Source organism: Hylobates moloch, unplaced genomic scaffold (genome assembly GCF_009828535.3).
Source record: "Hylobates moloch isolate HMO894 unplaced genomic scaffold, HMol_V3 SCAFFOLD_10, whole genome shotgun sequence".
NCBI lineage: Eukaryota > Metazoa > Chordata > Mammalia > Primates > Hylobatidae > Hylobates > Hylobates moloch.
The window spans coordinates 97,458,287-97,474,032 of record NW_026652285.1 but is presented as its reverse complement, the minus strand read 5'-3'; the positions used below and the strand labels follow the sequence as shown (position 1 = coordinate 97,474,032).

The 15,746-nt window shown below is 40.9% G+C and overlaps 1 protein-coding gene across 12 annotated transcripts in view; it reads right to left on the bottom strand.

Annotated features, from left to right (window-relative positions):
- The window catches only part of GAPVD1 (GTPase activating protein and VPS9 domains 1), a 101,951-nt gene that overhangs the window by 34,053 nt on the left and 52,152 nt on the right, over nucleotides 1-15,746 (bottom strand). For 4 of the 12 annotated variants that reach the window (XM_032165127.2, XM_032165132.1, XM_032165128.2 and 1 more), the window contains 7 exons: nucleotides 13,785-13,914; nucleotides 11,441-11,566; nucleotides 8,764-8,937; nucleotides 6,089-6,229; nucleotides 4,244-4,378; nucleotides 3,675-3,794; nucleotides 448-528 (listed from right to left, as the gene is read on the bottom strand). In XM_032165127.2, coding sequence (XP_032021018.1) covers nucleotides 448-528; nucleotides 3,675-3,794; nucleotides 4,244-4,378; nucleotides 6,089-6,229; nucleotides 8,764-8,937; nucleotides 11,441-11,566; nucleotides 13,785-13,914 — 907 coding nt within the window. The remainder of the gene's footprint in view (nucleotides 1-447; nucleotides 529-3,674; nucleotides 3,795-4,243; nucleotides 4,379-6,088; nucleotides 6,230-8,763; nucleotides 8,938-11,440; nucleotides 11,567-13,784; nucleotides 13,915-15,746) is intronic. The other 8 variants (XM_032165130.1, XM_032165131.1, XM_032165135.1 and 5 more) reach the window with 3 other exon arrangements.

The following is a 15,746-nucleotide window of genomic DNA, read 5'->3' as shown; positions in this document are numbered from 1 at the left end:
CTACTTGGGAGGCTGTCCTTTTTTTTGTTTTTTTGAGACACAGTCTCATTCTGTCACCAGGGTGGAGTGCAGTGGTGTGATCTCAGCTCACTGCAACCTCCATCTCCTGGGTTCAAGCGATTCTCCTGGCTCAGCCTCCCAAGTAGCTGGCATTACAGGCACACGCCACCACACCCAGCTAATTTTTTGTATTTTTAGTAGAGATGGGGTTCCACCATGTTGGCCAGGATGGTCTCGATCTCCTGACCTCGTAATCCGCCTGCCTCGGCCTCCCAAAGTGCTGGGATTACAGGCGTGAGCCACCACGCCCAGCCCCATTTTTTTAAAATAAGAAAAAAATTTAATGGTAACACAAAAAAGCATTTAAAAAAAAAAACTATTATTTTCCAAAATAAAAAATGAAGAGAATGACACGTTTTTTGCAAGTATCTTTAATGTACAGCTTACTAGAAGACAGCTGGATTCTCATGTCTGCTTCTGCTTCAATGTGTTGAAAATGTTGTTTTGGCTGAAGTATATAAAGAAAATCTGGCCTCACACGGACATGTAGTTGGAAAAGGAACAATATGTTAGTAGCCTTTTCAGAAAATTGTGGATATTATTCTTTGATACTCTACCACATCTTGAGAAGTATAGTTTTTTAAAGGATAGCTACAAGGTAGAATTTGAAACCAAATCAATGAACTTTTTGTCCTCTGTTAAATTCACATTTTTCATATCACCACCAATCTCACCATAAAAGTCTTTAAACAACAGGAAGCTGTCAAACTCATGCAGGTAGACACACGTTTCCAAAATTCTAATTTTTGTCCAAAAGTTTGAATTTCATCACTGGCAACAAACTCCACTCTATTAGTAGCTTGTCTAAGTAACAGGATCATTTTGTTAATTTTTTTTTTTTTAAAGATGGGACCACAGGCATGCACCACCACATCTGGCTAATTTTTTTATTTTTTTATTTTTGTAGAGACGAGGTCTCACCATGTTGCCTAGGATGGTGTCGAACTCCTGGGCTCAAGGAATCCTCCAGCCTCAGCCTCCCAAAGTGCTGGGATTACAGGTGTGAGCCAACGCACCTGGCCACACTTTGTTAATTTTTGAGATGTCTGCCAAATACCCAACTACGTATTCATAAGAAATACAGTTTATCTGTCATTCTTTCAAGTAAAAATAATATTTCATGAAAAACGAAATAAAAATAAGGGGAAACATTGGCTAGTTCAGCTAACAACTCAAATAATCACATAAGTGCTTCTTGAGACATCTCATCATATCTCAGAATGTGGTGAAAATGCAATATGGGTGCTTCCTATTTCTTCACACAGAATATTAAAAAGGTGTATAGTCAAAGATTGAGATGTGATTAAGTAATTTTTATTCCTTCATCAAAGACATTCCTTTTTTTTTTTTTTGAGATCAAGTCTCGCTCTGCCACCCAGGCTGGAGTGCAGTGGCGCAATCTCAGCTCACTGCAAGCTCCGCCTCCCAGGTTCAAGCAATTCTCCTGCCTCAGCCTCCTGAGTAGCTGGGATTACAGGTGCCCGCCACCACGCCCAGTGAATTTTTTTGTATTTTTAGTAGAGACGGGGTTTCACCATGTTGGTCAGGCTGGTCTCGAACCCCTGACCTCGTGATCCACCTGCCTCGGCCTCCCAAAGTGCTGGGATTATAGGTGTGAGCCACCGCGCCCAGCCCAAAGACATTCCTAAGTAAAACTTTTTTTTTTTTTTTTTTTTTTTAACTGTGAGTGAAGAATACAGTGTGGTACCCTTGCATCCTGCTGGGGCCCCAGCAAATTTTATCCACTTTGCCTATGCACCATAAGTACAAATGTCAACACAGTGAAAATGGACAGTAACTTTGATTTTTATGAAAACAGTTGTGACTTCATCTACCCTCCTTCCTCAAAGGGTCTTAGGACCTCAGTGGTCCATGGTGACCATGCTTTGAGACTGCTGGTTTAGAAAAGTGGTTCTTGATTGGTGGCTATTTTGCCCCCCAAGAGATCGTTTGGCAAGGTCTAGAGACATTTTTCGTTGTCACAACCCCAGGGGGTAAAGGGCATATGCTACTGGTAAGGGCCAGAGATGCTTAAACCTCCTAAAATGCACAGGACAGGCCCCCACAACAAAGAAATTCCCAGCCCAAAATGTCAATAGTGTTAAGGTTAAAAAACCCTGGTTTAGAACAAAAAAAATTGTAAAAATAGAAAAAGTACCTCGCAGAGTGCGGTGGCTCATGCCTGTAATCCCAGCACTTTGGGAGGCTGAGGCAGGCAGATCACCTGAGATTGGGGGTTCCAGAACCGCCTGACCAACATGGAGAAACCCTGTCTCTACTAAAAATACAAAATTAGCCAGGCGTGGTGGTGCATGCCTGTAATCCCAGCTACTTGGGAGGCTGAGGCAGGAGAATCATTTGAACCTGGGAGACAGAGGTTGCGGTGAGCCAAGATTGTGCCATTGCACTCCAGCCCGGGCAACAAGAGCAAAACTCTGTCTCAAAAAAAAAAAAAGAGAAAAGGTACCTCAACACCTACCACCCAATATATAAAACCACTGCTAGCATTCTAATATTTCCAGTACTTACTTCATGCACAGGTTTTTTAAAAATGTTTTACTGGCTGGGTGCGGTGGCTCACGCCTGTACTCCCAGCACTTTGGGAGGCTGAGGTGGGTGGATCACGAGGTCAGGAGTTCGAGACCAGCCTGGCCAATGTGGTGAAACCCCCGTCTCTACTAAATATACAAAAATTAGCTGGGCAGGCCAGGCGCGGTGGCTCACGCTTGTAATCCCAGCACTTTGGGAGGCCGAGGCGGGCGGATCATGAGGTCAGGAGATCGAGACCACGGTGAAACCCCGTCTCTACTAAAAATACAAAAAAATTAGCCGGGCGTGGTGGTGGGCGCCGGTAGTCCCAGCTACTCGGAGAGGCTGAGGCAGGAGAATGGCGTGAACCCGGGAGGCGGAGCTTGCAGTGAGCCGAGATTGCGCCACTGCACTCCAGCCTGGGCGACAGAGCGAGACTCCGTCTCAAAAAAAAAAAAAAAATTAGCTGGGCATGGTGGTGGGTGCCTGTAATCCAAGCTACTGGGGAGGCTGAGGCAGGAGAATGGCTCGAACCCAGGAGACCCAGGAGGCGGAGGTGCAGTGAGCCAAGATCGTGCCACTGCACTCCAGCCTGGGTGACAGAACAAGACTCCGTCTCAAAAAAAAAAACAAAAAGAAGTTTTATTATTTTGTGTGTAAAATTCTACAAAATAAATTCCATGTAGTATGTTCTAGTTTTTTCTCTAAGTCATTTCATATTCCTTAATGCATTTTAAAATAGCTACATAAATTCCAATAAGCGGTTACATCAAAATTATTTAGCCATTCCACTTTTCAATTTTTTAAGTTATTTCTAATTTTCTGCCAATACAAAACGTTATAAAGAACATCTTTGTGCTAAGGACTTTCTCTATACATGGAATTTTTTCATTATGACTGACACCTAGAAGTGGAACTAACCTGACTAAATTTAGAATGTGAACATTTAAGGCCTTAAATAGATATCGACAAAGTATGTCCTAAAGTGCTATACCAATAGATGCTGTCACCAGCAATGTGTCACAGTGCCAGTTTCAACCACAGATGTGGTCATTTTTTAAGTCATCCTCATTTCCCCATCTTACCGTGAGTTATTTCATCCATGTCTGGACTAGTGACAGAATCTTTACCCCCAAAATCAGAGCTGCACTCAGATCTCAGGTCTTCAATCTTATTGGGAATATCCTCAGAGGTTGCACTTATGCCTTTAAAAAACAATAGTAAAAAATAAACAGGAAGAAGAACAAAATAACCACACAAAAAGTATATGAAATTTGGAGAAATTGAAACATTCTCGAATTTTGTGTCCCAGTTCTATACATGTGAGTTTAGTATTATATCCTTTATGGTACTACTGCTTAAATATACTTACCTTGCTTTACACAACATGATCAGAATCATACAATTCTAAAGTAAGACAGGCTACTAAGAACAGAAACAGTTGTAGAGAGATTGTTTACCAATTACTTCAACAGGCTCCATAAAGCCACACATTAAGTTCTCAAAGATTTCAGGTGCAATGGAAATAAGTTTGTTTCCTGGAAATTACTCAGCTCTTAAATATAACATATCTCTTTATATCAGCTTTATAAATAGGAGGGGGTAGGGGGTGAACACCTTCAAATTCCTACTCCTTAAAACAAGACAGACATACCGGACACAACACTGAGGCCTGGTGTGCTGGGGCGGGAACTGACCTCCCTGACATCCGTATCATCAGATGTGCTACCCAGTCCAGAACAGCTCTCCAGTTCTTGTAGACGCTCCTCCTGCTTTAGGTCTGGGGCCTCTAAAAAGAAGATAAGAGGTATGTTACATTTGTGATTCTGTTAGCACACCACAATTTCAGCTTTTGTGACCCAGATAAACAAGCTACCAGGGCATGAATGAAATCAGTGCAAATACATGTGTAAGTCTGGGCTAGTTAATGCTAGTTAGATTAAGTGTTAAAGAAGTCAAAGTTGTGATTTTCATCCCAATATAAGCCAGTTCACTGTGCAAAGATGAAAACGTGGTTCTAGATCACTAATGTCACAGAGTATGCTATTGATTAACATGTGAACTGGACAAGAGAGTATGGAATAGCCTGGTATTAAATCAACCACTTCCTAAAAAGTAACTCCTATGAATACTCAACAGCTGGTTAGCTAATCCTATTGTCCCCAACTGGTCTTCAAACAACGCTAGCATATCTGAATGCTTTAACATTATAAAACAGGCCAGCTGTGGTAGCTCACACCTGTAAGGTCGAGGCCGGCAGATCACCTGAGGTCAGGAGTTCGAGACCAGCATGGCCAACATGGTGAAATCCCATCTCTACTAAAAATACAAAAACTAGCTGAGCGTGGTGGCAGGTGCCTGTAATCCCAGCTACTTGGGAGGCTGAGGCAAAAGAATCACTTGAACCCAGGAGGCGGAGGCTGCATTGAGCCGTGATCGCACCACTGCACTCCAACCTGGGTGACAGAGTGAGACTCCATCTCAAAAAAAAAAAAAAAAAAAAATTATAAAACACATATCAGGATCACTTAATAATTCTTGAACCAAGTAAATCAACAGAACGTAATGCAGATACGTAGTTACTTATATTTACATTCTAGTAGTTGACATTTAGTTGAAGGCAAAGATGTGTCTTCATAATCAGAAAAAAAATGCAATGCATATGAAAAGACAAAGTACAAAACACTTTATATACATTTATAATAACCTGCACAAAAAAAAAATCCTCAGGATTACAGAATCTCAATTTCAACGTATTTCAAAAACACATTAAACATGTTTTAGAGTCAAGTTCTCCTCTGTGATAAATCCAAACGTGTTTACCAAGCAAGCACTCAGTTTGAACTGTGTTGCTACTCTTATCCCGTCATGAGTTTGCGGGAGATACTAAATTCAATGACTCACACAGACTCTGATAATTACAGAAAACTGCTTTCAAAATAACTCAACACAGAGTCTGAAAGCACCTGCCATCACAGTCTATGCTATCTAACAGAGCATTTTCCCTTAATGGACAGAAAATGCCCTAAACTAATTTTCCATTTGACATTCTTAGCAATGTGATCACCTCATCTTTGTCAAATGTATAACTGGCTGGGCACGATGGCTCATGCCTGTAATTCCAGCACTTCGGGAGGCCGAGGTGGGCAGATCACCTGAGGTCAGGGGTTGAAGATCAGCCTGGCCAACATGGTGAAACCCCGTCTCTCTAAAAATACAAAAATTACCCAGCATGGTGGGGCATGTCTGTAATCCCAGCTACTCAGGAGGCTGAGGCGAGAAGATTGCTTGAACCCAGGAGGCAGAGGTTGCAGTAAGCTGGGATCGCGCCACTGCACTCCAGCCTGGGTGAAAGAGCAAGACTCCATCTCCATTAAAAAAAAAAAAAAAAAAAAAAAAGTGTATTTGACAAAATATACATAATACAGAAGTTGGAATACCTTGCATTTAATTAAAACTTCTGTGTAAATGAAAAAGGAAACAATGATAGCATACTAACCTGAGTCACTTGGCAATACCTCTACACTCCAAGCTTCGCTTGTTGTCTCTGATATGGTAGAACCAGTGCAGGGGTCAAGAAGCACTGACCCTGAACCTGGGAGGCACAGCAAACTGCCTAACATGTTCTCTGCTGCAGCACCTGTATAACCAGTGGGAAGCAAAGGGTTAACAAAGATCCTGGTGGAAAGTGCAGTGATAGTGGAGAAAAGCCAAACATAAGCTAACAAAATCTCTTGGCTGGGCGCAGTGGCTCACACCTGTAATCCCAGCACTTCGGGAGGCTGAGGCAGGCAGATCACTTGAGGGCAGGAGTTCAAGACCAGCCTGGCCAACATGGCGAAACCCCATCTCTACTAAAAATACAAAAATTAGCCAGGTGTGGTGGCGTGCACCGGTAGTCTCAGCTACTTGGGAAGCTGAGGCACAAGAACCCAGGAGGCAGAGGTTGCAGGGGGTGCAGAGACTGCAGTGAGCCGAGGTCATGCCATTGCCCTCCAACCTGGTCAATGTGAGTGAGACCTTGTCTCAAAAATAAAAATGGCCGTGTCATTTTGGGACTTTGACTCAAAAAAAAAACAAAAAAAAACACCAAACTACTCTCTACCTACAAGAAAGAGGCCAAAGTAAGAATAACTTCAATCAAGCACACCACTAAAAATACAAAGTTCCTACTTTGGTCACAATGGCACAATACCCTTTTCACCAGTTTCCTCCAGTTCACCTTTGACTCTCCATAGAGAAAACACACATCATTAAGTCAAGTAATTTCAACAGCTTTAGCTTTGATTTTTCAGCAAATTTTACAGGGGTCCTTAATATCGTTCTAAAATTTATAGCCCTACAAGGATTAAAAACACTGAGAGTTTAACCACAGAATGTTATGCTGGCCAAATATTTTTTCTTCCAGCATATTAGTCACTATTCAGGGCAATAAAATATATTCATAGGAAAATACACATCTTTATAGCACTCACTCAACGGCAAATACAGCTTATTGCGCAAATACAGCTAACAGCCAAGAACAATACTACTTTGGCATCTGGAACAAAGTAATGCAAAACCAATTAAGAAATCTATTTACACTACTTAAAAATACAAATCGAAAGTATTAAACATTATTATACATCTGTGTTAAAAACACTCAAGTTCAAAAGGCTTCACTACTTTGGATTAAACCTAATAAAAGAATAATTCTACTTCAGGGCATGAAAAAAAACTGGAAAAAAAGTTACTAATAAAAGTTACCTTTTAAAGATATATCATAAAATAATTACAAATAAAATAATGTCTGGAACTTGCCTAAACATAATGAGGGGAGAGAAGAGGGTAGTGGGTAGGAGAACAGATGAAACAAAGCTGGCCATGTGGGTCTAACTCCTGAAGCTGAGTGATGGGTACACTGGGTTCATGATACCACCATCTCTTGTATTTGTTTAAAATGTTCCATGATTTAGGCCAGGAGCAATGGCTCATGACTGTAATCCCAGCACTTTGGGAGGCCGAGGCGGATGGATCACTTGAGGTCAGGAGTTCGAGACCAGCCTGGCCAATATGGTGGAACCCCATCTCTACTAAAAATACAAAAATTATCTGGGTGTGGTGGTGGGCACCTGCAGTCTCAGCTACTCAGGAGGCTGAGGCAGGAGAATCACTTAAACCAGGGAGGCAGAGGTTGCAGTGAGCTGAGATTGCACCACTGCAACTCCAGCCTGGGCGACAGAGTGAGACTCCATCCCAAATTAAAAAAAAAAAACAAAAACAAAACCTATTGGTTACTATGCTCACCACCTGGGTGGCAAAATCATTTGTACACCAAACCCCAGCAACATACAATTTGCTCTAACAATTTCCCATGTAACAAATCTGCACATGTACCCCCTGAACCTAAAATAAAAGTTGAAGAAAAATAAATAAACGTATCAATAAATTTTCCATGATTTAAAAACAAAATGAAGATGAGGGTTACAAGACTATATATCTTTCAGAACTCATAAAACAGTATCCAAAAAAGAGTGAATTTTAGTGTATGTACATAGCACCTGAATAAACTTCACATTAAAAAAAAAAAAAAAAAAGAAGGCAGGAGGATCGCTTGAGCTCATTAGTTCAAGACCAGCCTGGGCAACAAAGCGAAATCCTGTCTCTACTTAAAAATAAATAAAAATTTAAGAAGAAGAAAAAGAAAAACCTGGTTACCCTTAGGAACTGAATTAACCCTTCCAGAAGTGAATTCATTTTTTTAGAGAACAGCAGTATCATATTGTTGCGAAAGATTTTATGCTATAATCTATAACAATTTTCATCTTAAGGTTAGGTGTTTGGCTTCAAACAGAGAACATACTAATTAGAGACAGGCTAAGAACTTATACTATGCCCTGGAAACAACACTTGACCAGAAGCTAATTCAAAACACTGGTTTTTCTTTTTTCTTTTTTTGGGCAGCGGGGAGGAGGATGGGTAAGGGGTGGGATTAAATGTAGAAAGGAAAAACACTACTTATATTTAAGTAAAGAAAAAAGTACTCAAATGTCTTGTTCCATACAGTTATAACAGTTTCCCAGATGGTGCTAACACACACAATGTTTGTCAGGGCACTGGTGTTCCCTCCCATGAAAGGTTGGTGGATTTTAATAACTAAACCGTGATATTTCAGAGACATTAAATGGCAGTTACCTGCAATTTCTTGCAAGCGATCTTCATCAATATTAGGGTCAAAGTCACTTCCCAAGACGTCTGTACTCCAGGTCTCACTCACTGTTTCTGATATGTCCCTATCATCTGTTAATCCCATCATGTCACGGATTTCAAACTTCCTTAGCTTATCATCAAGGTTATCCTGTGTTGTAGCTATCAAAAACAAAATTAAGCACTTTAAAAATAGTAGCATAGCTATGACTTTTCAATGAACTTTAAAGAATTTTATCTCCATGTTGGTCAGGCTGGTCTCGAACTCCCAATCTCAGGTGATCCGCCCGCCTCGGCCTCCCAAAGTGCTGGGATTACAGGCATGAGCCACTGTGCCCGGCCTATCAATTCACTTCTTAATCTAGCATTTTGCATATGCCAACCACCTATCTCAGAATCTCCCAGGAAGCTTGCTAAAGAGGTGATATTTGTTGAACTTCTTTCATAAACTCATATGAAAGTTCCTCCTCCACTTATGCAATGGCCTCCAGTGGATAACTGAAGCTTTGGATAGTACCAAATCCTATATATTCCATGCTGTTTTCATCTGATAAGCAGTGACTAATAGGCAGGTAGTGTATATATGGATACACTGAACTAAGGAATGATTCATGTCCTGGATGTGATAGGGTGATACTGTGCAAGATTTCATCACATTACTCAGAATGGCACAGAATTTAAAGCTTATGAATTATTTCTGGAATTTTCCATTTAATATTTTTGCACCAAGTTTGCCCATGGGTAACTGAAGCCATGGAAGGTGAAACCATGGATAAGGAGGTACTACTTTATTATTTGAGTTTTCTCTGCTGTTTGCAACAAACTTAATCCTAATTAATACACTGATAAACCAATCCAGTAAAATACAGCACTACTTTTTTCAAGCCACACACACTCCAATGACAATACTCTTTTTCTTTCTAAAAATTGACTTCTTTTCTAGAAGTAAGACTTGGGAAATGGAATTTTTAAAAAGCTAACCAGGTAATTCTTATGCATGCTAAAATCACTGTGTCAAACCTAGTTGAGGGCATCATCTTTTTTTTTTTTTTTTTTTGAGATGGAGTCTCACTCTGTCCCCCAGGCTGGAGTGCAGTGGTGAGATCTCAGCTCACTGCAAGCTCTGCCTCCCAGGTTCACGCCATTCTCCTGCCTCAGCCTCCTGAGTAGCTGGGACTACAGGTGCCTGCAAACACGCCCAGCTAAATTTTTTATATTTTTAGTAGAGACAGGATTTCACCGTGTTAGCCAGGATGGTCTCGATCTCCTGACCTCGTGATCCACCTGTCTCGGCCTCCCAAAGTGCTGGGGATTACAGGCGTGAGCCACCGCACCCGGCCCATCTTTTTTTTTTTCAGTCAGTCTCACTCTGTCGCACAGGCTAGAGTGCAGTGGTGCGATCTCAGCTCACTGCAACCCCTGCCTCCCAAGTTCAAGTGATTCTCGTGCCTCAGCCTTCTGAGTAGCTGGGATTACAGGTGCTCACCACCTCACCTGGCTAATTTTTGTATTTTTAGTAGAGATGGGGTTTCACTATGTTGGCCAGACTGGTCTCAAATTCCTGACCTCAAGTGATCTACCTGCCTTAGCCTCCCAAAGTGCTGGGATCACAGGCGCGAGCCACTGTACCTGGCCAAGGGCATCATCTTAAATGAACAAATCCAAAAAACTCTTTCAACTTAATTTTCCTAAGGCACCTCACTTCCTCATCCTCACTGAACCAAAAGCCTTCAGTGGCTTCCAGCTTACTACTAAAATACTGACATCCTTCTTTCCACAACAGGGATCCACGTACTCTTTAATCCTTACCTCACTCTATTTCCCTAACTGATACCTGAAAAAGTACTACGGCTTCCCACCTCTTTGACTTGCTTATGCTTGTTGCTTGTCCTTCACCTAGAATGACCTATCTCCAACTTCTGCCAAGGCAATGCCAGCCAGCCCTTAAGGCTAATATTTTCTTCCAATAAACTACTTTCCCTATACTTTCTCTTTTTTTTTTTTTTTTTTGAGACAGAGTTTCGCTCTTTTTGCCCAGGCTGTTGTGCAATGGCACGATCTTGGCTCACCGCAACCTCCGCCTCCTGGGTTCAAGCAATTCTCCTGCCTCAGCCTCCCGAGTAGCTGGGATTACAGGCATGCGCCACCACCCCAGCTAATTTTGTATTTTCAGTAAAGACGGGGTTTCTCCATGTTGGTCAGGCTGGTCTTGAACTCCCGACCTCAGGTGATCCACCCGCCTCAGCCACCCAAAGTGCTGGGATTACAGGTGTGAGCCACCACGCCTGGCAGCTTTCCCTATACTTTCAACCATATGTATCTCTCACTCAGAACTGCCAAATACTTTTATGATACTTTAAATCAATTGTGTACTATTCTTTCCCTATTCTAAGTTCCTTGAGCCTTGAGTATTTACATTGTATCCCTAAAATATTACAGAATTAAAATATCAAATACTACTGAATTTCAAGTAATTTATATTAATTTATTAAGCCTAAACAATCCACTTACCAACTAAATACATTTTGAAGAACTGAAGGAATGATGAATAAATGTTAAGTTTAATGGTGATTTAATCTCTTACTGAACCAAGCCAACTTAATGCTCATCTTGCAATCAGGTAAATTCTTTGCTACTTAGGCAACTGTGTTCAACTTCACTTTACCTTGCTCATGTTCTAACAGCTGTAGAGCTTCAACTCCATTACTGCCAGAAGGTCCTGCTCCAAGTTCTGACACAGACTCTCCTTCTAGGTCTAGGGAGGACACTGAATTGGAGCGATTTGAAGGACCTAGAGAAATGTTTAGAGCGTGAGCAATCTTTTTAAAACAGTCGTGAGCCACTACACAATTTTTCATGCCTTGATAAAAGACTAACAACTGATTAAAGTGTTTTTAATACTTTTTATACCTTAAAAAAACACATGCCTTTTGAGAAATTCTGCTTCTAGGAATTTATCCTAAGGTGCTAATAACAAATTAATCTGCTGGGTGCAATGCCTCATGCCTGTAATCCCAGCACTTTGGGAGGCTGAGGTGGGTGGATCATGAGGTCAAGAGATCAAGACCATCCTGGTTAACATGATGAAACCCAGCCTCTACTAAAAATATAAAAATTTAGCCAGGCGTGGTGGCGGGCACCTGTAGTCCCAGCTACTCGGGAGGCTGAGGCAGGAGAATGGCGTGAACCCAGGAGGCAGAGCTTGCAGTGGGCCGAGATTGTGCCAATGCACTCCAGCCTGGGCGACAGAGCAAGACTCCGTCTCAAAAAACAAAACAAAACAAAACAAAAAATACAAAAATTAGCCCGCGTGGTGGCACATGCCTGTAATCTCAGCTACTTAGGAGGCTGAGGCAGGGGAATTGCTTGAACCCTGGAGGCAAAGGTTGCAGTGAGCTGAGATCGTGCCATTGCACTCCAGCCTGGGCAACAAAAGTGAGACTCCATCTCAAAAAAAATAAATAAATAATTAATCTAAAGTTGTTTGTTATAGAGCTTCTTTTTTTTTTTTTTTAAAGAGAGTCTCGCTCTATTGTACAAGCCGGAATGCAGTGGCACCATCTTGACTTACTGCAACCTCCACCTCCTGGGTTCAAGCAATTCTCCTGCCTCAGTCTCCCAAGTAGCTAGGACTACAGGCACACGCTGCCACACCGGGCTAATTTTTTGTATTTTAGTAGAGACAGGGTTTCACCGTGTTGCCCACGTTGGTCTCACACTCCTGAGCTCAGTGAATCCACCCGCCTCGGCATCCCAAAGTGCTGGGATTACAGGCATGAGCCACCTCGCCAAGCCCAGAAGTTATTATGTCCGAAAAGTGGAAGCAATCTCTAGATTTAATCACAGAAGAAAGTTGAAAAAAATTATGATATGCCCATGTGAGTTAAGGAAAACAGTCATAAAAACCATGTTATTTAAGAATGTTAAATTACAAAGGGAAATGTTAATGCCGTATTATTAAATTACAAAAGGTTACAAAACAGGATAAACCTAATTTTGGTGTGAATAATCTAAAACATCAACTGCTATTAACAAAATTTTGAGATTATAGGTGATTCTATTTCTCTATTTTGTAGAATGAACATACATTACATATCTCTTTTTTTGGAAAAGTCAGATTAAAATGTGAAGCTATTATATTTTAGGTTTCTTTTTAAATGTCAGTAAATTTGAACTATTGTCTTTAAAAAAAAAATTGGGGCCGGGCGCAGTGGCTCACGCCTGTAATCTCAGCACTTTGGGAGGCTGAGGCGGGTGGATCACGAGGTCAGGAGATCAAGACCATCCTGGCTAACATGGTGAAACCCCGTCTCTACTAAAAATATAAAAAATTAGCCAGGCGTGGTGGCGGGTGCCTGTAGTCCCAACTACGCAGGAGGCTGAGGCAGGAGAATGGCGTGAACCCGGGAGGCGGAGCTTGCAGTGAGCCGAGATTACGCCACTGCACTCCAGCCTGGGCAACGAACGAGACTCTGTCTCAAAAAAAAAAAAAAAAAAAAATTGGTACTAGTAGGCAAAATGACATATTCTCATTTCACAATCTTGGCTTTGAATTTTCTTTTTAATACCTATTTCCACTGTCTCCTGCTTCATAAAGGTATGTGTGAGTGTGAGTAAAGGAATACAGAACATTTAAGAGTATATGCAACATCTTGAAATACTAGTAAGTCAATTTTTTCCCGTTTAGACATGCATGATATCCTTCTAAAGGAGCTCTATAAGCTTTGGTATATATTAATACTGCAGAAACAAAACTTGTTGTTATTCTGTTTAAGTCTGAATAAAGACGTATCTTCTCCATTTTATATGACCAAAGGCATCTTGCAATTTTAATTTTATTCAGGAAACAATCTTTACAGCCAACTGTTCAAGCTCATTAGAGGAAATCTTCATTAGTCTCCTCAGTGAGAGGCACAGATGGTATAATTATAATTTATAAGCTCCTTTAAAAAACACAAAACAAACTATTAATTGAATCACACAACTCCTTGAATGAAGTAACCCTTCACCTTCAGATATTCCTTCCAGATTATCACTGCAGAGGGAAAAGCGCAAGGTTTTATCAGGTTTACCATGGAGTTTGTTTTCATCAACAGGGACATCTCCTTGTCCTCCATCCGAAAGCTGCATGTTTAGGACCTAAAAAATAAAACGTCAATTTTGGTTTATCAATGGAAAGATTACTGATAAGGAAACAAACACAGCAAATGCATATTTAACTCCTTAATCTTAAATTATCAATTTTTAACTACAAACCTATTTAGAAGGTCTGTCAAGCTTTTAAATACCTGTGGAATAAAAGTATATAAATTAAAGCAGCTGAAGCTATGCCTTTCCATTACCCTAAGAGTGTCACAGATTGAACAGGCAACCAGACTACCAGATGAGTAGTGGTAAGAATTATACAAATCAGAAGTCTTTGGTGTCAGCACGCTGGTCCTTCTAATTCTGTCATGTGTCAATTATGTAACCTTGGATAGGCAAGTTATTGAAATTCTCTAAGCCTCAGTTTCTTCATCTATAAAATGGTGACAGTAACAGTATGTATGCCATGTAATTGCTGAGAATTAAGTAAAAAGATGCACATAAAACAGTTGTCATGTCACATATTAAATTTGCAAAATTTAAAGAAAGTAAATAAACAAGGCTGGGCGCAGTGGCTCATGCCTGTAATCTCAGCACTTTGGGAGGCCAAGGCAGGCAGATCACGAGGTCAGGAAATCGAGACCATGCTGGCTAACATGGTGAAACCCCATCTCTACTAAAACTACAAAAAAAATTAGCCGGGCGTGGTGGCGGGCGCCTGTAGTCCCAGCTACTCGGGAGGCTGAGGCAGGAGAATGCCGTGAACCTGGGAGGCGGAGCTTGCAATGAGCTGAGATCGCGCCACTGAACTCCAACCTGGGCGATACAGTAAGACTCCATCTCAAAAAAATAAAAATAAAAAATAAATAAATAAAATTTTTAAACATACTAAATTTGCAAAATTTAAATAAAATTTAAAGTAAATGAACAAAAGTAAATAAATTCAACTAGAAGAAAACGTGTAATCATGTTATTATGTAGGCATCAAGATTTAATCCATCTAGTTTGAACGTCCACTTGATCACAGTATACATACAGGGCCACAAAAGTCCATACCAGAAACTGAAGTATGACTTCACAGACATCTCCAGCTTAGATTGATGGCCTTTTTATAATGCTTTCTATTTGCCAGATGACTTCCAAATAACATAATTATATCTCACTACTCCCTACAAGCCTCACAACTCAGCTTTGTGTGTATATCTCCACCTTAATGAAGAATTGAGTGCTTTGTGGAAAGTCACATAGCATGTTTCAGGTACACCCTGGACTTGAACTCAGAGGCCTTGGCTCCCTTGGCTGTTGCTGAAATATGAAGAATAGTACCCTCACTCACAAAGAAAAAAACTTACCACAAAAAATGAAAAATATGTGAGGCGATACATGTTATTTAGCTTGATTTAGCCATTCCACAATGTATATCAAAACATGTGTACCATAAATAGATACAATTTTGTCAGCTAAAAGATAAATGATTTTTAAACAGAAAAGAAAAAAACATTCTTGGTTGCTGTTTTGGCTCTGAGTAAATTAAAGGTTTTGAAATGGTTTTATACATTTACACATGATGCCTTTAAATACAGGTTTTTTGGCTGGGAGTGGTGGTGGCCCATGCCTGTAACGCCAGCACTCTGGGAGGTCGAGGCCGATGGATCACCTGAGGTCAGGAGTTCAACCTGGGCAACACGGCAAAATCCCATCTCTACTGAAAATACAAAATTAACCAGGCATGGTGGCGTGTGCCTGTAATTCCAGCTACTTGGGAGGCTGAGACAGGAGAATCGCTTGAACCTGGGAGGTGGAGGTTGCAATAAGCTGAGATTGCACCACTGCACTCCAGCCTGGGTGACAGAGCAAGACACCATCTCAAAAAAAAAAAAAAAAAA